The sequence below is a fragment of the Bos indicus x Bos taurus genome, chromosome 9 (genome assembly GCF_003369695.1).
Source record: "Bos indicus x Bos taurus breed Angus x Brahman F1 hybrid chromosome 9, Bos_hybrid_MaternalHap_v2.0, whole genome shotgun sequence".
NCBI classification, from domain to species: Eukaryota; Metazoa; Chordata; class Mammalia; order Artiodactyla; family Bovidae; genus Bos; species Bos indicus x Bos taurus.
The window spans coordinates 28,637,733-28,658,724 of record NC_040084.1 but is presented as its reverse complement, the minus strand read 5'-3'; the positions used below and the strand labels follow the sequence as shown (position 1 = coordinate 28,658,724).

The 20,992-nt window shown below is 40.9% G+C and overlaps 1 protein-coding gene across 3 annotated transcripts in view; it reads left to right on the top strand.

Moving 5' to 3' along the window:
• Nucleotides 1-20,486, top strand: part of PKIB (cAMP-dependent protein kinase inhibitor beta) — a 120,461-nt gene extending 99,975 nt beyond the window's left edge. For all 3 annotated transcript variants that reach the window (XM_027551093.1, XM_027551092.1, XM_027551094.1), the window contains 2 exons: nucleotides 10,904-11,083; nucleotides 19,242-20,486. In XM_027551093.1, coding sequence (XP_027406894.1) covers nucleotides 10,912-11,083; nucleotides 19,242-19,309 — 240 coding nt within the window. In that variant the 5' untranslated portion in view covers nucleotides 10,904-10,911 and the 3' untranslated portion in view covers nucleotides 19,310-20,486. The remainder of the gene's footprint in view (nucleotides 1-10,903; nucleotides 11,084-19,241) is intronic.
• The last annotated feature ends 506 nt before the right edge of the window (nucleotides 20,487-20,992 follow it).

The window sequence follows — 20,992 nt, the reverse complement described above, 5'->3', positions numbered from 1 at the left end:
TGGATACTTTTAATCCTACTTCAGATAAATGTGGAGCCTTAATTCACTGGGAAGCCTTGTTGGAAGTCACAAGTCTGTTGGAAGGCAGAGCAGGATTCAGCATCAGGGTTGTTCACTTTCAGGTGAACAGACATTTCATTGCACCATATGGACTTCTTAACAATCGTGAGAGCTAATTTAAGGGCACTCATTCCAAGGATGTACTAATGCCATTCAGTAATGCTGTCACTGCTCACAACTCCGCTTTGAAACCTTCATGTACAGTAGTTTTCTTCTGAATCTATGCAGATCTAAACTACTTAAGGAGGCTTGAAAAGAACCTGAAGTGCAGTGAAAGAAATGGATGAACAAATGGGGCATGCACTTGATATTAATGGTTTAAAAGTATAAAACATAATGTATTTTAAATACTATATTACATTACATTTTCTATGAATATAAAATGAGTTGCACTTATGAAGTCACAAAAATATTTTTGGAGGTGGAATAAATATGTAGCTTCTGAAAATAATTACTTTGATAGCTATGATATGCGTTAGTATGTATGCATTTTTGTAAAAAGAGTTCTATTTTTCTGTATCACAATGCATTTTTCCTTTGGAAGACAAATAAGCATATACATATATGTTATGAAGTTTTCTGAAATAAAAGTATGCAGTTGAAAGTGTCCATGCTTAAGTTATTACTTTAAATTACCTTTAAATTGGAAGAGTCATTATAGGCCTCTTTTTCATCATCACTGTTTCACTCTTGATAGTAATCATAGGCAAAGAAAATAAATGCAGAAGATAAAAGGGCTTTATTTTTCCTCTTGTTGAGAATGAAAACGGTAAAGGAGAATTAGCTGGGTAAGTTAAAACTATAGAATTTGATCTTTTAAGGTATTAGAGGATTTCACGTTTGTACAAGGGAAAGCTGATGGCTTGGATGTAACTGACTTTGTTGACAAGTCTGTTCATGGTTAGCAGACATTTGGTCCTGTCCAAAACTCCATGAGACATTTGGTCCACCTCTAAAGGTCTTTAAAATTTCTGTGTGTGCTCAGTCATGTCCGACTCTTTGTGACCCCTATAGACTGTAGCCTACCAGGCTTCTCTGTCCATGGGATTCTCCAGGCAAGAATATTGGAGTGAGTTGCCATTTCCTTCTCCAGGGGATCTTCCTGACCCAGGGATTGACACCAGGTCTCCTGTATTAGCAGGAGGATTCTTTACCACTTTGCCACCTGGGAAGCATCTGTGAGCATATTTGGTGGATGCCAAAGGGTTTTGGACATGACCAAATATGGACCTTTCATACAGACCATGTAAATGTCTCCATGGATGTTTTGGAAAGGATGAAATATGAACAAATATCAAGGATCTTTTGATATAGAACAGATGTCTTACAGATGTTTCAGACAGGGTTGAATGGTCCTGCAAGGCTGTTCATAGTTTAATGTATATGGATCTTTTCTAGAAGGTTGATATCTGAAGAGTATAACTCTCAGATGCCCTGGATGAGGGTGCTTCTGTAAGAGTGTGTGCATTAGCTGCTACTCTGCATTTGACAAACAGCATTACTTTTACCTGCAAGGCATTGTATTTGCCATAGTCCACAGCCTACCTCCAAAGCTATTTTAATGTTAATACAACAAATTTCATTGTAATATTTCATAATTGAACTTTCAGCTTTTATTAATAGTATTAATAATTAAAAACACCTTCACTGACTGTGTTTGCCTACTCATAATGTATAGGTGTCAGCTATTAATTCAACATTTAGTGAATTTATTGGGCATCTGTGTTGCAGTCCATGTACCAGGCAGAGGGATAGAAAGCCATCTGTACTGTGACCACATTGGTCAGAGCCAACTTCCTTTTCTCTCCTTTCTACTGACGTCATCAAAAGTCACTTGACATTTAAAAACCACTGTCTCATTAAAAGGGGAACCGACTTCTCAGGCCACTGTGTTCACTCTGAGACAGGAAGGGTGTAGACAAACCATATGTATCTCAAAATTGTATGATTTTCTCACTAGTGCAAAATTGGGCTTCTGTGAGTTTGGAGAGTCTTTGTGCCCCTTTTGAAATCTAAGAACATTTTGTGTCCAAGTGCAGTTGGAAAGGGTCAGGATGCGAAGTGGATGGTTTGAGGGCAGCCTCTTGCTGGAACTTCCTTGCTCTGTCTCTGGGGCTCTTCTCAGAGACTTTTCCCTGTGAAGTCTGGTCCTCTTTTCTCTTTTGGAGTTAAACACTCCTCCTCCGTGCACATAGGGGAGCTGCCTGCCATGTAACTTTTCCAGGTCTCCAGGTGAGGCAGGGGAATTCCTCCTCACTTATCGTGGCAAATCCCATATTAACTGTGACCCCCACGCTCAAGGGAGTTCCATGGTTTGTTGCAGTTACTCTTTTCTACCTGTATCCACATCAGTCTATATTATTATCCTAAGTGGCCCTAGCTTAGTATAGCAAGCGTCATTATGCAGGAAAGATACTCAGTTTTGTTTACTACTTTACTTGCAAGATTATGGGGAAATGAGTTTGTGCATTTTGAATTCTGTAGGTTTAAGCTGTCAAAAATTTTCTGTGATAAGAATAGCTTCTATGTACTTACAAATATAATCTTTCCTGGTGGCTCAGATGGTAAAGAATCTGCCTGCAATGCGGGAGACCTGGGTTTGATCCCTGGGTTGAGAAGATCTCCTGGAGAAGGGCATGGCAACCCACCCCAGTATTCTTGCCTGGAGAGTCCAAATGGACAGAGGAGCCTGGCGGGCTACAGCCCATGGGGTCACAAAGAGTTGGACACAACTGAGCGGCTAAGCACACACCTACAAATATATATACTGAAGAGTCTGTTCTTATCATTGGGAAGAACCTAAGCACGAGGGGAAAAATGTGTGTGTCAGTAGACAAAAGATAGAATTCCCTTTCCCATGTACTGGAGACATGGAAATGCCATATGTGGAGGAATTACAAAGACAGAAAGGTCTCTAAGTTAAAAATATAAGTTTTATACATGTATACATTCCATGTAAGCTCTGTTCAGCCTCAGATGGTCTTGATATTTAGCTTAATAGGAGATATGTTAAAGTTTGGGCTTCCCTGGTAGCTTAGCTGGTAAAGAATCTGCCTGCCATGCTGGAGACCTGGGTTCAATCCCTGGGTTGAAAAGATCTCCTGGAGAAGGGCATGGCAACCCGCTCCAGTATTCTTGCCTGGAGAATCCCCGTGGACAGAGGAGCCTGGAGGGCTACAGCCCATGGGGTTTCAGAGAGTCAGACATGACTGAGCAACGAAGCACAGCACAGCAGCACATATTAAAGGACTTTTTAGAGGCAGATACTTTTACTTAATTTCCAAAGAATAAGATTTAAAATCAAGAAGTAAACTGAAAAGGTCAGAATGTGTTTGATCTCACCAAACTATGGGTTCCTCTTTATATCCTGTGAACCTAGCGCAGGGACTGGCACTTATGATATAGTAAGAGCTTGCTAAATGTTGACTGGATGAATAATTGTCTGTGTTCATCGGTCCACATTAAGAGGCAATTGTTATTGTTCTTTTACCTTGTTTGGAAGAGATTAGTATGTTCCAAGACAGAAAATCAAACCAAAAAATATTTAGCATAAGGTATTAAGACATAGAAAGCAGGAGAAAGAGACATGAGGGATTTGGTTATTAGCTGAGACCACTGTGTGTGTGTGTGTGTGTGTGTGTGTGTGTGTGTGTTCCCCTTTCTGTCTTTTGGCCAGAAAAGCACCGGCTTTCCAAAATACATGTTCTTCCTCTGTTTAAGTGTTTTTTCAGATAGTCTGATTCATACTTCCAGAGAACTGATTTAGTGGTTGAGGAGTTTATTCCAAGTCCTACATGCAGAATGAGCAGTGGTTTCACTGTAAGAGATGAGGTGACTGATATGGATGCAGAAATTAGAAAAAAAAAAAAAAGCTATCCACCTCCTTGTGGCCTTGGCTTCAAATAATGAAGCTTGAGAAAAGAATGAATGCGAGCTAAGAAAATGGACCACATATGTTGAAAGGGAAAGAGATTGCAAAAACTTCTACTTATTTACACTATGTTTATAACATACTAAATCCCATGGACGAAGGAGCCTGGTGGGCTGCAGTCCATGGGGTCGCTAAGAGTTGGACAGGACTGAGCGACTTCCCTTTCACTTTTCACTTTCCTGCATTGGAGAAAGAAAAGGCAACCCACTCCAGTGTTCTTGCCTGGAGAATCCCAGGGACGGGGGAGCCTGGTGGGCTGCCATCGATGGGGTTGCACAGAGTCGGACACGACTGAAGCGACTTAGCAGCAGCAGCAGCAACATACCCTTAGCAGGCAATTTTGAGCTCACTGGGAGCTGACTAGTGGTTTATATATAAATACATATGTTTTTTTTTTTTTTCCAGTGTTCCATTTATAAGCTTGGCTGTCTTTGTCTTCTTCAGCTGTGTGGTGTGTTGCGTTTTCATATTTTGGAGATTGCAAAGATCCTGACCTGTGTATATGTGCTTGTGTAATGGTCTTTTGTTAAGGCATCTGGGAAATTGTGTATTTTCAATGGAGAAGAAATTGTGTCCCAGGAGTTTATAAATCGCATTATCTTGTGGTGGGCTGTGCAAGGACTTCTGTGAAACCTCCCAACATTCAAATGGTTTCAGCTCCTGTGAACAGCCACAGTTGACAAAGCAGAACTCATACAGGTTCCACTGCTAATTTTGTAGAAGAAAAAGCGGAAGAGTTGCTAGTGAGTCAGCTGCCTTGGTTAGCAAGTGTAAACACAATTAGCTTTAAGCCCAGCAAATTAAAAGAACCTGGAAGTTAATCTCTTGTTTTTCTCAGTAGTGTTTCCTCATCTTTCTGTGGGTTATATATTTTTTAAACGTCACAAAGCACTGAAGAGAGCAATTCTCTCTACTTTGTATATGTGAGTATAAATATATGTATGCTCAGTTGCTAAGTCGTGTCCAACTCTTTGCAACCCTATGGACTGTAGTTGCCAGGCTCCTCTATTCATGGGATTTCTCAGGCAAGGACACTGTTTATGGGTTGCCATTTCCTCCTCCAGGGGATCTTCCTGACCCAGGGATCAAACCTGCATCTCCTGCATTGGTAGGTGGATTCTTTACCACAGCACCACCTGGAAAGCCCTGTATAGATACATATGTATAAGCAAAATGGCTGTCTGGGGAGGCCTTACAAATAGCTGTGAAAAGAAGAGAAGCGAAAAGCAAAGGAGAAAAGGAAAGATATAAACATCTGAATGCAGAGTTCCAAAGAACAGCAAGAAGAGATAAGAAAGCCTTCTTCAGTGATCAATGCAAAGAAATAGAGGAAAACAACAGAATGGGAAAGACTAGGGATCTCTTCAAGAAAATCAGAGATACCAAAGGAACATTTCATGCAAAGATGAGCTCGGTAAAGGACAGAAATGGTATGGACCTAACAGAAGCAGAAGATATTAAGAAGAGATGGCAAGAATACACAGAAGAACTGTACAAAAAAGATCTTCACGACCCAGATAATCACGATGGTGTGATCACTGACCTAGAGCCAGATATCCTGGAATGTGAAGTCAAGTGGGCCTTAGAAAGCATCACTACGAACAAAGCTAGTGGAGGTGATGGAATTCCGGTGGAGCTATTTCAAATCCTGAAAGATGATGCTGTGAAAGTGCTACACTCAATATGTCAGCAAATGTGCAAAATTCAGCAGTGGCCACGGGACTGGAAAAGGTCAGTTTTCATTCCAATCCCAAAGAAAGGCAATGCCAAAGAATGCTCAAACTACTGCACAATTGCACTCATCTCACACGCTAGTAAAGTAATGCTCAAAATTCTCCAAGCCAGGCTTCAGCAATATGTGAACCGTGAACTTCCTGATGTTCAAGCTGGTTTTAGAAAAGGCAGAGGAACCAGAGATCAAATTGCCAACATCCGCTGGATCATGGAAAAAGCAAGAGAGTTCCAGAAAAACATCTATTTCTGCTTTATTGACTATGCCAAAGCCTTCGACTGTGTGGGTCACAATAAACTGTGGAAAATTCTGAAAGAGATGGGAATACCAGACCACCTGATCTGCCTCTTGAGAAATTTGTATGCAGGTCAGGAAGCAACAGTTAGAACTGGACATGGAACAACAGACTGGTTCCAAATAGGACAAGGAGTTCGTCAAGGCTGTATATTGTCACTCTGTTTATTTAACTTATATGCAGAGTACATCATGAGAAACACTGGCCTGGAAGAAACACAAGCTGGAATCAAGATTGCCGAGAGAAATATCAATCACCTCAGATATGCAGATGACACCACCCTTATGGCAGAAAGTGAAGAGGAACTCAAAAGCCTCTTGATGAAAGTGAAAGAGGAGAGTGAAAAAGTTGGCTTAAAGCTCAACATTCCGAAAACGAAGATCATGGCATCCGGTCCCATCACTTCATGGGAAATAGATGGGGAAACAGTGGAAACAGTGTCCGACTTTATTTTTCTGGGCTCCAAAATCACTACAGATGGTGACTGCAGCCATGAAATTAAAAGACACTTACTCCTTGGAAGGAAAGTTATGACCAACCTAGATAGCATATTCAAAAGCAGAGACATTACTTTGCCAACAAAGGTCCGTCTAGTCAAAGCTATGGTTTTTCCTGTGGTCATGTATGGATGTGAGAGTTGGACTGTGAAGAAGGCTGAGCACTGAAGAATTGATGCTTTTGAACTGTCGTGTTGGAGAAGACTCTTGAGAGTCCCTTGGACTGCAAGGAGATCCAACCAGTCCATTCTAAAGGAGATCAGTCCTGGGTGTTCTTTGGAAGGAATGATGCTAAAGCTGAAACTCCAGTACTTTGGCCACCTCATGAGAAGAGTTGACTCATTGGAAAAGACTCTGAGGCTGGGAGGGATCGGGGGCAGGAGGAGAAGGGGACGACAGAGGATGAGATGGCTGGATGGCATCACTGACTCGATGGACGTGGGTCTGAGTGAACTCCGGGAGTGGTGATGGACAGGGATGTCTGGCGTGCTGCGATTCATGGGGTCGCAAAGAGTCGGACACGACTGAGCGACTGATCTGATCTGATGTGATTGATCGCACCCTGTACACACACACACACACACACACACACACACGCATATATATATATATATATAAAACGTGTGTATATATACATTGATTGCATATGCAATTGGTATTGCATAGGATAGTAACAACAGACATGTAAGATGACTAACTGGGGTAGGGAGAGTCTTTCACTTGAAGATACACTATTTTGGGTAAAATTGTCAAAGTATTACATTTAGAGCCTTGGTATGTTAGAGTATCTGTGTATTTCATAATTTTTCCAGGTGAATGTGTTTCAATTCCTTTACATATTATTTAATTTTAATACTTTATTACAGGTTAAAATACGTAAGGAGATACCAAAAGTGGTTAATATTCTCCTTGTTCTCTCTTAAATTCCTAACTAGAACTTTTCTTCTTTTTTTAAGTTCAAATGACATTATATTCATTACTTTTTTTCCCCTTTCACTCCATGCTGTCAATACTGCTATTTAAGCTTGTTTTATTTCACATTGTATTAGGAACATATCTCCATAAGTACATCTGACTGGATCTTACACATTCTTTGTGAGAGCCATATAATATCCAGTAATATAATAGATATGATTTATTCAATCCTTCTTTTCTTGATGTACTTTCAGATTATTTCTAAGGCTGCAACAAACTTACCAGGGAATTAAAAGAGCCCAGTTAAGAATCACCTTGTGTATTCAGACGCTCTTCCCAGTGCTCTCTAAGTCACCGAAATCAGATGACTTCACTATAGGAAGCCTGTGGGGCTGGGATTGTCTTGTGGTGGAGCCTAACGTCCTGGTCACTCAGCATCAGTCACAGGCTCTGAAAGGAAGATGGTGCCCAGTGAGAGTTCAGAAATGGACCAAGGAAAGTTCTGCAGTAAAGTAACCTGTTGTTTGAGCTTCTGCATATCCAGTTTTGTTTTGATCTTAAAATGGTAGTTAATGAGTATAACATTGACAAACTTAGTTTTGTGATGGTCTTGTTTTCTAACACCAATCAACAAAAAAGGGCAAATTTAGAAAGCCTATGTAGAAATAATAGTATAGAGGCAAAAGCAAAAACTTTCAAAATAGGAGTCAATAGCAACGAAAAATCTTGGAGCTCAGAATTTTTTTCTTTCATGTTGATGACCCATCCATCAGGCCACCTTTTGGAAGTTTTCTTTCAATATGCAAATTCTAATTCAAGACTCCTTTGACATATCCCATCTTACTAATCATAAAATATATAACATTTAAGTATTTTAAAAAGTATATCTTAATATTCTTATATCTATTGTTATCTTTAGTATTAAGATTTTGGACTGTCAGGACAGTAAGAATCAAGGTATTCATGGAGCTTCTCTTCCAAACTTAGCATGAAGATGCTTCCTAGAAATAAACAGTTGATTGTGGCCATGGCTTCTCATGTGATGTTAATTGGCTGAGGACAGAATGGGGGCCTGCACATGGGGTCTGTTCCCTAAATAATGTCAAGTGTTCCTCGAAAGCTGTAGGAAGTGATCTCTAATTGAAATTTGTCTATCATAAGGGTGGGGTGGGGGCACATGGATAACCAAAAGTTCAAGCCAGAAAGGAATACCTATGCAAAAACAGGGAATCTCTTTCTCTTTCAACACAAATGTATATAGAGTTGACCTTTAAACAACATGGAGGTTAGGGGCACCGACCGCCATTCATCTGAAAACCTGTGTATAATGTTACAGTCGACTCTCTGCATCAGCAGTTCTCCACCCCAGGATTCAACCAACCATGGATTGTGTAGCACTGTAGAACATATTAATTGAAAAAAATCCACATATAAATGGTCTTGTGCAGTTTAAACCTGTGTCATTCAAGGGTCAACTGTATATAATTTTTTCTATTTGAAAAGTAATGAAGGGCAGATTCGAAATTGGCTGTTGTATGGCTGTCTGTGTATATCACCAGAGTTTAGAAGGATAGTTTTGTAGTAATCCATGTCATCTTGCTTTCAGGATGAACCGAAATTGAATTTGCAACCTTGTGTGCTAGGTTAGCAGTTGTTCAACTTAAAATAAGTCACTTTTCTGAGCCCCAGCTTCCACACTCATATAGTGAGAGTTATTCCTCACTACTTCATTGGGTTATTGGGAGGTTTATCTGAGATAATACAGGTGAACATGTTTGTGCAGTATTGAATAAATTCTGGTTTCCTTCTTTTAAAACTCAAGAGGTCTTTCAATAAGATGATGTTTCTTGTTAGGACTAAAGGGGATACATAAGAGGTGGTGGTATAAATCAAACTTAGTGAGAGATGAATAATGATGCCAATAATCAGAATATGGTTTTATAGTTAGAAAGAATTTCCATGTTCTTCATCTCATTTGTTCTTCACTAGAATCCTTTGAATCAGTCAGGCTCATTATATAGGTGAGGAACTGCAACTCAGAGAAATTAATTCAATTAACCAATATCATTTTGTGAGTCTAGCATGGAGTGTTCTCTTTGACTAATAGTCCAGTTACTTGATGTTGTCAATGCCAGACAATTGGCAAACACCCAACATTCAGAAGTCCAAAATAATGTCTGAAAATCTAGCATTGTTCTCAGCTTTACCATGATTCCTTTAGAGATGAGAACATCTGGGCCCACATGAAACTCCGTGTGTCTTTTTGGGGTGCTGTGAACCAAAAAAAGTGTGTTTATGATATCAAACGCACCATAATTTATGACTCTTCACTTCATGTTTACCAAATTCTGAATTGCAGTTAACTGATTGGAAAAGACTCCCTTCTAACTACAGTGAAAGGTTTGATTTGCTTCATGTAGGTCAAGGTTCATCTATTTCGGCCATTAGGTGCCACAGATGAGTTTCTTCATCCTTTGGTTGATACTCTGCCCATTCTGTGTTAGGATGTTATCTATCCTAGCTTGTATATCCTTTCTTCTCCCCTTGGAGTGTGCAAGTCCCCTAAAAATGGAGACAAAATCATTTCTGTGTACTCTCAAGGCCCAGCTGAGAGCCTAGCATTTAATGGGTTCTCAAAAAAAGAGAAAATTCCTGCTGCAGCTGCTGCTTTTGAGATACTATTCATTGTTGATGCCTTAGGAAAGTTTTCATTAGAAAACATATGAAAGAGAGGGCTCGTTTTAGAATAAGCAATGTCTGCCACCTCCGTCCCTCTGTAGGGAATGGTCTCTTGAGAATTCTTTCGTAGAGGCATTTGCTAGGAAGATAAAAGATGCTTAGGAAGGTACTAGTAATTGCCATGTCCACTTGAAGGCAAGAAAAGGTAACACAGGTTCTACCCTCCCAAACACAAACATGAGACTGTCGAAAATTGTGCCTGACGCTAGAGCAGATAGACAAACAGCTGCCACTGGGGTAAAAAGGCTTTGAGATAAAGTTCAATTTATTTCTAAAGAGAAAGAACAGAGTGTGTTTTGTTTGGTCCTTACAAATTATAGTGATTTGGTTTCAGCCTGAACAAGCACCACAAGCAAATACTGGCAGGCAGAGTCTCCATGGGAGTGGCCAAACAAAGCGGTTTGCATTTCCTTCCAAGCCCTCATTTGGCTGATCCATCCATAGAAAAGCAGAACAAAAGGCAAGAGATTACTGCACGCTAAAGCATCCAAGTGGCTCCTTTGGGCTCCGCAGTTATTTATAGCCATCTGGCTCCCTCTGAGGCCTTCCTGTTCCATTCAGTGATTGTACAAACGTGCAGATAGAAGCCCCAGGACCTTGATGCAGGGTGCAGTCAGTGATCCGATTCTCAAGGCTTCTGTGTTGTTGATGTAGCCATGCCTTTTAACCATTAGTGTGAACGTGGATCTTGGAATAGGCTCATCTTCGTCTTCATGTGCACCTTCTATTTGTAGATGTTACTATGAGGACAGATTCACCCAAAATGACGGATGTGGAGCCTGTGGTCAACAATTTTGCGTCATCAGCACGGGCAGGTCGCCGAAATGCTGTCCCAGACATCCAGGGTTCAACGGCTGCAGGCGGGACCTTGGAGGAGTTGCCCGTCAAACTGGAAGCCCTATCCGTGAAGGAAGGTAACACTCAAAATCCTCTTAGAGTCAGTGGTAGTTATCTCTTCCTCATCATTTCCTCGGGAACAGTCTCCCTTTTAACGAGTTAAACTTGTTTACTAAGATCTCTCAGCTTTAAGCTAAGTAGATCTTTTCAGTGTTTCACAAAGTGGACTTCTCTCTTTAATCTCCTGGTGTAAATGTGGAAACTGAACATTTATTTCTTCATTAAATATGTATAGTTATGCACAGTGCTAGTGTTTGGGAATACAAAGGTAGACAATTATAATCCTTTCTTTCAAAATTTTTTGAGGTGCTCTCGAATAATTTTCCTTCTGCCATCTGTTGGCAAGTCACCATGGAAGCTTCTGCTCCATCGTGGTATTCTACAAGCTCTTCTATTTATCATATCTAAGAATACATTTATTTTCAATTAGAGATAAGAACTTTAAGGTGGGTGTTCGTATAAAGGTTGATCTTTCTCTGCTGCTGCTGCTGCTAAATCGCTTCAGTCGTGTCCGACTCTGTGCGACCCCATAGACGGCAGCCTACCAGGCTCCCCCGTCCCTGGGATTCTCCAGGCAAGAACACTGGAGTGGGTTGCCATTTCCTTCTCCAATGCATGAAAGTGAAAAGTGAAAGTGAAGTCATTCAGTCATGTCCAACTCCTAGCGACCCCATGGACTGAAGCCTATCAGGCTTCTCCGTCCATGGGATTTTCCAGTACTGGAGTGGGGTGCCATTGCCTTCTCCGGATCTTTCTCTAACCAGTAGAAAAGTTGGATTCAGAAAAAGCAAGAACTATCAAACCCCTGTAGGAAAATCTTGAGTCTGTCACCCCATTGCTTATACACAGTTCTTAAAGCTTCTAGAGGTTCAGTTCAGTTCAGTTCAGTCGCTCAGTCATGTCAGACTCTTTGCGACCCCATGAATCGCAGCATGCCAGGCCTCCCTGTCCATCACCAACTCCCGGAGTTCACTTAGACTCACGTCCATCAAGTCAGTGATGCCATCCAGCCATCTCATCCTCTGTCATCCCCTTCTCCTCTTGCCCCCAATCCCTCCCAGCATCAGAGTCTTTTCCAATGAGTCAACTCTTTGCATGAGGTGGCCAAAGTACTGGAGTTTCAGCTTTAGCATCATTCCTTCCAAAGAAACCCCAGGGCTGATCTCCTTCAGAATGGACTGGTTGGATCTCCTTGCAGTCCAAGGGATTCTCAAGAGTCTTCTCCAACACCACAGTTCAAAAGCATCAATTCTTCGGCACTCAGCCTTCTTCACAGTCCAACTTCTCATGTCCATACATGACCACTGGAAAAACCATAGCCTTGACTAGACAGACCTTTGTTGGCAAAGTAGTGTCTCTGCTTTTGAATATGCTATCTAGGTTGGTCATAACTTTTCTTCCAAGGAGTAAGCGTTTTTTAATCTCATGGCTGCAATCACCATCTGCAGTGATTTTGGAGCCCAAAAAAATAAAGTCTGACACTGTTTCCCCATCTATTTCCCATGAAGTAATGGGGCCAGATGCCATGATCTTCATTTTCTGAATGTTGAGTTTAGTTCTGTGAAAATTAATATAACAATACTGTACGCCATTTTAGACTTCATAGTGGACTCCAGTTTGTGTGTAGATGTTTATTTCTAGTGGCAGTAAGGCAAGAGAGAGCTGGAAGGCTCCGTACTTCTACCCTATCCTGGCAGGAAAGTAAGAGGGAAGGACATTCTTTGCAGGAGGATCAGCTTGTAAAAGCTCTTAGAGTGGAATGAGATGGACATGTCAAGAAGCATTAAATCTGGCCCCTGCAACTGGAGGACAGCAGGTGAGAAGGGAGAGTAGAGATGACATTGGAGAGTAAGCAAGGAATACCTCTCTTAGGGCTTTAGAAACCTGGGTGAGTAAAGAGGATTTTCTTCTAAATGTGAGGGAGATGATATTCATGGTTGAATATTTGAATATCCACTTTGTTACGTGAAGAATGGATTGTAGGAGAGAAATAACAGATATAGTGGAGTTAGGAAGTGCACTCCCCATTAGGAAATCTTTGGGGGCCAAATTAAGCATTCAGACTCATAAGACCACATTTGGTGCCAGTCTGCTCAAAAGTATACAGGTTTAGAAACCCAGTGGGCCAGAAGAGCCACATGACATCATCTCCTTCTTTGTGGGTCCTTGCAGAAGTCCATATAAGGAGTCATGGGGGCTAGTCTCTATGAATCCCTACCCCAACACTCACTGAGAACTCAGGTGCAAGGTGACAAGATCTGCACCAATGGGAGCAATGGTGGGTTAGAAGCCTCATGTCCCAGAGAGTTAATACTTTGCAGTTAAGTCCATGGACACTGCAAGAGACAAGCTCAGTTACAAGAGTCATGACCTTTATGGAATCCCAGTACTATGGTTCCCTACCAGTTAGCATATAGTTTCTCTAAGTACAGGTGTATTTTACCATTTGGGTCATTTCTACCATACACTTACTAACCATGCTGACATTCCAACATAATCTGGTTTCCAGGGTAACAGAGCTAGAAAATTAATCTCAAGTAAAATTTGCCCTTAGAGAAGGAGAAAGGGTTTGTTAAGCATTTACCCATGGAACAGTTGCAGAAATCTAGTGAAAGATGATGGCTTTGAATATGTTGTGAAGATGGATGGAATTGGGTGGGTTTGGGATATGTTTTATAGGCACAATTCATAGGACTTGATGATGAACTGATGTGGTAGAAATAACTACGAGTAATGAAGAAGAGAAATAGAGGATAATTCCTGGAGCAACAGGGTAGATGGTGATGCCATATACTGAGAAGAGCCAACATGGAAGAAAAGCAGTTTTAAGGGTTAGAGGAGTGATTTCTGCTTCCTCCATTGAGATGCCTATGAGACATCCAAGTGCTGTCAGCTGTACTTTCAAAATTGGTTCAGAAATCTGCCATTTTCTCCCTCAGAGGTCTAGTCTCTTGTTATCCCTGTGACCCCATTTTCTGTCCTTTCTCTGCACAGTCCCCATGGCAGTTCTTTCCAGCACATTTCTGCCTTTGACCTTGATGTTTTCTCTGCTTGGAATGCTCTTCTCCCTGCTACCCACCTAGCTAACTTCCTCACCTCCTCAGGTCTGGACTCACACGGCCCCTTCTCAGTGAGACATTCCCAGCCAACCCAGCCCCCAAGACTTCTTGACGATTTCTGTTCTTTAATTTCCTCGGTAGCTCTTGTAAACTTCCACATGCCACACATTTTACTCATTTTAGTTATTGTCCATATTTCTCATGAAGATTTCCTTGAGGTTGGAATGTAGTTTTTTCTTCACTGCTTGGTACATGTGTTCATTACTCAGTCATGTCTGACTGTGACCCCATGGACTGTAGCCTGCCTGGCTCCTCTGTCCGTGAAATTCTCCAGGCCAGAATACTAGAGTGGGTAACCCATTCCCTTTTCCAGGGGATCTTCCCAACCCATTGATTGAACCTGGGTCTCCTGCTTTGCAGGTGGATTCTTTACCATCTGAGCCACCAGGGAAGTAGCATGTGCTTAATAAATATTTGATAAATGTAGTTTGGAGAACAGAATAGTCTGCTGCTGCTGCTAAGCCGCTTCAGTCGTGCCCAACTCTGTGTGACCCCATACACGGCAGCCCACCAGTCTACTCTGTCCCTGGGATTCTCCAGGCAAGAATACTGGAGTGGGTTGCCATTTCCTTTTTCATTTCAAAGATGCCCCTGATGATTTTGATAGGACCCATTTAGGAGAAGTAGTAGAAACAGTAGTCTTATTTTAAAATGATGACAGCCAAAGATATATTTTGAAGGGTAAAAAAAAAAAAAAAAACAGTAAGTGGAGGCCATTGTCAGTTTGAAGATCGCAGTGACTTGAGGAAATGAAGGAGCCAGGAGAAAGAGTGAAAGTCAGATGAAATGAGGAGCTTAGAGATGATCACAAGAGTGCTGTTGAGGCACAAATAGATAGGATCCTGGATTATGAAGAAAGTAGACCTGATCAGTGGAAGCAGCACCGGCTCCAAGGGTGAGCTGGCCTGGCAGCTGCTCAGGGCCCTCTCTGGGCTCAGGGGAGGCATACCCTTGGTTTTGTTCTATAGTTGTCATCTTGAAATCTTTTCATATGTTTTGAATAGTTCAGTTCAGCTCAGTCACTCAGTCGTGTCCGACTCTTTGCGACCCCATGAATCGCAGCACGCCAGGCATCCCTGTCCATCACCAACTCCCGGAGTTCACCCAAACTCATATCCATCGAGTCAGTGATACCATCCAGCCATCTCATCCTCTGTCGTCCCCTTCTCCTCCTGCCCCCAATCCCTCCCAGCATCAGAGTCTTTTCCAATGAGTCAACTCTTCGCATGAGGTGGCCAAAGTACTGGAGTTTCAGCTTTAGCATCATTCCTTCCAAAGAAATCCCAGGGCTGATCTTTAGAATGGACCGGTCGGATCTCCTTCCAGTCCAAGGGACTCTCAAGAGTCTTCTCCAACACCACAGTTCAAAAGCATCAATTCTTTGGTGCTCTGCTTTCTTCACAGTCCAACTCTCACATCCATACATGACCACTGGAAAAACCATAGCCTTGACTAGACGGACCTTTGTTGGCAAAGTAATGTCTCTGCTTTTGAATATGCTATCTAGGTTGGTCATAACTTTTCTTCCAAGGAGTAAGCGTCTTTTAATTTCATGGCTGCAATCACCATCTGCAGTGATTTTGGAGCCCAGAAAAATAAAGTCTGACACTGTTTCCACTGTTTCCACATCTATTTCCCATGAAGTGATGGGACCAGATGCCATGATCTTCGTTCTCTGAATGTTGAGCTTTAAGCCAACTTTTTCACTCTCCTCTTTCACTTTCATCAAGAGGCTTTTGAGTTCCTCTTCACTTTCTGCCATAAGGGTGGTGTCATCTGCATATCTGAGGTGATTAATATTTCTCCCTGCAATCTTGATTCCATCTTGTGCTTCTTCCAGTCCAGCGTTTCTCATGATGTACTCTGCATAGAAGTTAAATAAGCAGGGTGACAGTATACAGCCTTGACATACTCCTTTTCCTATTTGCAACCAGTCTCTTGTTCCATGTCCAGTTCTAACTGTTGCTTCCTGACCTGCATACAGATTTCTCAAGAGGCAGATCAGGTGGTCTGGTATTCCCATCTCTTTCAGAATTTTCCACAGTTTATTGTGACCCACACAGTCAAAGGCTTTGGCATAGTCAGTAAAGCAGAAATAGATGATTTTCTGGAACTCTGTTGCTTTTTCGATGATCCAGCAGATGTTGGCAATTTGATCTCTGGTTCCTCTGCCTTTTCTAAAACCAGCTTGAACATCTGGAAGTTCATGGTTCACATATTGCTGAAGCCTGGCTTGGAGAATTTTGAGCATTACTTTACTCACGTGTGAGATGAGTGCAATTGTGCGGTAGTTTGAGCATTCTTTGGAATTGCCTTTATTTGGTATTGGAATGAAAACTGACCTTTTCCAGTCCTGTGGCCACTGCTGAGTTTTCCAAATTTGCTGGCATATTGAGTGCAGCACTTTCACAGCATCATCTTTCAGGATTTGAAATAGCTCCACCGGAATTCCATCACCTCCACTAGCTTTGTTCATAGTGATGCTTTCTAAGGCCCACTTGACTTCACATTCCAGGATGTCTGGCTCTAGGTGAGTGATCACACCATCGTGATTATCTGGGTCGTGAAGATCTTTTTTGTACAGTTCTTCTGTGTATTCTTGCCACCTCTTCTTAATATCTTCTGCTTCTGTTAGGTCCCTACCATTTCTGTCCTTTATTGAGCCCATCTTTGCATGAACTGTTCCCTTGGTATCTCTAATTTTCTTGAAGAGACCTCTAGTCTTTCCCATTCTGTTGTTTTCCTCTATTTTTTTGCATTGATCGCTCAGGAAGGCTTTCTTATCTCTCCTTGCTACTCTTTGGAAATCTGCATTCAAATGGGTATATTTTTCCTTTTCTCCTTTGCTTTTCACTTCTCTTCTTTTCACAGCTGTTTGTAAGGCCTCCCCAGACAACCATTTTGCTTTTTTGCATTTCTTTTCCATGGGGATGGTCTTGATCCCTGTCTCGTGTACAGTGTCACGAACCTCATTCCATAGTTCATCAGGCACTCTGTCTATCAGATCTAGTCCCTTAAATCTATTTCTCACTTCCACTGTATAATCATAAGGAATTTGATTTAGGTCATACCTGAATGGTCTAGTGGTTTTCCCTACTTTCTTCAATTTAAGTCTGAATTTGGCAATAAGGAGTTCATGATCTAAGCCACAGTCATCTCCCGGTCTTATTTTTGCTACCTGTATAGAGCTTCTCCATCTTTGGCTGCAAAGAATATAATCAATCTGATTTCAGTGTTGACCATCTGGTGATGTCCATGTGTAGAGACTTTTCTTGTGTTGTTGGAAGAGGGTGTTTGCTATGACCAGTGTGTTCTCTTGGCAAAACTCTATTAGCCTTTGCCCTGCTTCATTCCATATTCCAAGGCCAAATTTGCCTGTTACCCTAGGTGTTTCTTGACTTCCTACTTTTGAATTCCTATCCCCTATAGTGAAAAGGACATCTTTTTTGGGTGTTAGTTCTAAAAGGTCTTGGAGATCTTCCTAGACCCATTCAACTTCAGCTTCTGCAGCATTACTGGTTGGGGCATAGACTTGGATTACTGTGATACTGAATGGTTTGCCTTGGAAATGAACAGAGATCATTCTGTCGTTTTTGAGATTGCATCCAAGTTTTGCATTTTGGACTCTCTTGTTGGCCATGATGGCTACTCTATTTCTTCTAAGGGATTCCTGCCCAAAGTAGTTGATATAATGGTCATCTGAGTTAAATTCACCCATTCCAGTCCATTTTAGTTCGCTGATTCCTAGAATGTCGATGTTCACTCTTGCCATCTCCTGTTTGACCACTTCCAATTTGCCTTGATTCATGGACCTAACATTCCAGGTTCCTATGCAACATTGCTCTTTACAGCATTGGACCTTGCTTCTTATCACCAGTCACATCCACAACTAGGTATTGTTTTTGCTTTGACTCCATCCCTTCATTCTTTCTGGAGTTATTTCTCCACTGATCTCCAATAGCATATTGGGCACCTACCGACCTGGGGAGTTCCTCTTTCAGTATCCTATCATTTTGCCGTTTCATACTATTCATGGGGTTCTCAAGGCAAGAATACTGAAGTGGTTTGCATTCCCTTCTCCAGTGAACCACATTATGTCAGACCTCTCCACCATGACCCACCTCTCTTGGGTGGCCCCACATGGCATGGCTTAGTTTCACTGAGCTAGACAAGGCTGTGGTCTGTGTGATTAGATTGACTAGTTTTCTGTGAATATGGTTTGTGTGTCTGCCCTCTGATGCCTCTTGCAACCCATACCGTCTTACTTGGGTTTCTCTTACTTTGGAGTATCTCTTCATGGCTGCTCCAGCAAAGCGCAGCTGTTGCTCCTTACCTTGGACGAGGGTTATCTCCTCACAGCCACCCCTCCTGACCTTGAACGTGGAGTAGCTCCTCTTGGCTCTTCTGCGCCCAGTGCTGTATTTTCAATTTGCACAGGGCTCTAACAGCCATAGCCAGTCCTGAGGACCACGTCTTCCATGGTCGTATGGGTAAAAGGAAAACATCTAGACTGCAGGGGTAATTTTACAGGTTTGGTGGCAGAAAGTTGAGCTTGTCTGATCTGATGGTTTTGATTTTTTTTTTTTTCCCTGTGAAGTAGAAAAGAAAATGAGATTAACTCTTGGCAGCAGAGGAGGTGGAAAGTATGAGGAAGCTGAGAGAGTGTGATCCAGCATCAGGAGATGGGGAAGGGCAAGATCAGTCTGCATCCCAACTGTGGCTTTGTCACTCACTAGCTCAGTGACTTTAGGCAAGTCACTTAACCTGCTTATGCTTCAAGAGAATGGTCTATAAATGGAGATTGTAATAATACCTTTGAAGGTTGCCTGGCACATAATATTCTGGAGAATAAGAGAGAAAAGTAACTAGGAGGCAGACCCATACATCTTTTCTTTGTGTATTCTCTACGTCTACATGGACGGCAAAGAAGTATGTCCTAATCAAGTAGAAAATGACTAGGATGCATAAAGGAAAAACTGACTGTTTTTTTCCCCAATATAGTACAAAGTAGATTTCAATATATTCTCTGTGTGATGAAAATTTATCTGTTTTTCAGATGTGAAAAAGAAAGATGAAGAAACAGCACAAGATCAATTGGAAAAGCCCAAAGATGAAGGAAAATGAAGGCTCATTACCTATCAAAAGTGCTGAGTTTCTGCACAGTCAGAGACTTAGTGGCCCTGCTTTCCTGAGATGTTTGATCTGGTAGTAACTATGGTAACATTGCAGCCCTAAGCAACGTGTGTGTATTGGATAATTTTGTTGTGATGCTACTCACTTGGATTACAACCATGATGTCCAATGTAGGTTATTAAAAGGCAGATTACTTCCAAACTGCACCCAAGAGAGAGGTTAAGGATGTATGATCATTTAAATACATATCTTTTATCTATAAACCTAGCTAAATCCACTGTTCTCTTTTGGATTTCTTAAGCCAGATATATTTTAAATTCCATTTTTATGGTAACAGGAAAATCATTTCTTGGTAAATATAAACCAAACACTATTAATTTAAAACTGTATGGGGTTTGTAAGAAATTGTGTATTTTGGTGAGAAAAGTGATGGATTATTCAAAGAAGGATAGATAAAAGTATGTTTTTATCCAAAAATGAACCTTTCCCCCCCAAACCTTAAACAGATTTGGAAAAATAGTAGAAGTTTGACAGCTCAAACATCTCTAGAAAATTTTTGTCTGATGTATTTTGCTTCTAGTCTAAGCATACTGTGATTTTTCATGTGGACTCTTAAAATGGAAAATCTGTGATGAATAGTTTATATGAAATATGCCTATTAAATGAATCTCACTATCTTCCTTAATTTCAGTGCGCATATGTGTGTGTGTATATTTTTCTTTAATGTGAATTACACAGAACACTTTACTAGTTGCTTTGTACTGTATTTTCTTATTTTCAGGGCTTTTGTGTATATGACTTGTTTCTTAAATAATTTCCTCAGGAATGCCGACCTTAATTTTTATATCTTTCCTAAACTAGCTGACATAATAATAAGCACTTAAGTGTTTAGTGAATCGTACAGGCAGAAATCGCAAAATACTTGCTTTTAATATATATTTAATTATATATTTTAAGAGGAATGAAACCAAAACCAAAGCTTTAGTAAATTTTGATTTATTAGATATTTTAGGAGAATCATAGAATTCTGAATTTTTAGAGAAAATCTGACTAATGGATTTATTTTTATTTTCAGATCTATCTGCATGCAGTATTTTATTTGATTGTTGACTTAGGCCATGTCTGTATACAGTAATCAAATAAACTCTTTCACTATTAAAGAAACTTATTACCGACCCAAGTCTTCTTCATTTTATCTCCTACAGTGTAACAGATGGAATATGGTGACATTTTAATGAGGGAAGTGAATAGTCTGCAATATAAAACACCTCCCACTTCTCATTTCATTGACAAAGTTCATCTTTAAATCTGAGAATACAACAAAGGGGTAGATTTCAAAGAATCTGGTTGTTTTAAGTTCTTAAACATACATTTTTCTTTAAAAAATAATCAAAAGTAATCTCTTAGATGTAGTGCTAATTTTACATTCAATAAAATGTTTTAGAGCTGTAAAAATTAGGTTTCTGGAAGTTATTTAATGACATGATATTATATTGTCAGTATAAAGAGGAATTTGGAGAAGGAAGTGGCAATGCGCTCTACTATTCTTGCCTGGGAAATCCCATGGACAGAGGAGCCTGGTGGGCTAGAATCCATGGGGTCTTGAAGAGTTGGACATGGCTGTGTGACTAAGCCCTGCACACAAACGGGGGTTAGGGTGGAGTTTTCAAGTTG